The 557-nt window shown below is 78.3% G+C and overlaps 1 protein-coding gene across 2 annotated transcripts in view; it reads left to right on the top strand.

The window, feature by feature from the left end:
* The first annotated feature begins 42 nt into the window (after nt 1–42).
* PITPNA (phosphatidylinositol transfer protein, alpha) overlaps nt 43–557 on the top strand; it is a 26230-nt gene continuing 25715 nt past the window's right edge. For both annotated transcript variants that reach the window (XM_010573613.1, XM_010573614.1), the window contains exon 1: nt 43–139. In XM_010573613.1, coding sequence (XP_010571915.1) covers nt 120–139 — 20 coding nt within the window. In that variant the 5' untranslated portion in view covers nt 43–119. The remainder of the gene's footprint in view (nt 140–557) is intronic.

The raw sequence follows: 557 nt of genomic DNA, 5'->3' as shown, positions 1-557 counted from the left end.
CCTTTTCCCCCCTCCCCTCCCCGTCCCGGTGCGGCGCGGTTCAGCGGAGCGGCCGGGAGGCGTCTGTCACCTTCAGCGGGGCCGGCCCGGGCGGGAGGCAGGCGCGCGGCGGCGCCGCCATGGTGCTCATCAAGGAATAGTGAGTGCGGGGAGAGCTTCCCGGCCCTCCCCCCTTCACCCGACCGGTGTCCCGGTCATCCCCGTTCGCTCCCGGCGGCGCTCGTCCGGGCCTGGCGCGGTGACTAGCCGCGGGGTGGGGGGAGCCCGGCCTTGCCCTGCAGTGCGGCCGTCGTGGGGCCGCGGAGAGGGAGCGGGGGGGAGCGCTGTGTGAGGGCCGCGGTGCCGGTGGGGGCGGGAGTGAAGGTCACCGTGGCGGCGGGGAGCGGGGGGGACGCCCCGGGAGCCGGCGGCTGCCAGCGGCACCCTCCGCTTGGGCTAACCGGCGGCCACCGGCCTCCCGCTGTCCCCCTCCCTCTGTGGAACGACGCTGCGGCTCTCCGGTGCCCGGCCGGGCGGCTCGGGGAGCCCTACGGCGGGCGGCCCGGTTCGTGCCCCCC

Source organism: Haliaeetus leucocephalus, unplaced genomic scaffold (assembly GCF_000737465.1).
Source record: "Haliaeetus leucocephalus isolate CR32 unplaced genomic scaffold, Haliaeetus_leucocephalus-4.0 Scaffold395, whole genome shotgun sequence".
Taxonomy (NCBI): domain Eukaryota; kingdom Metazoa; phylum Chordata; class Aves; order Accipitriformes; family Accipitridae; genus Haliaeetus; species Haliaeetus leucocephalus.
The sequence above is the reverse complement of the archived record's forward strand: the minus strand, read 5'-3'. Positions and strand labels throughout refer to the sequence as shown.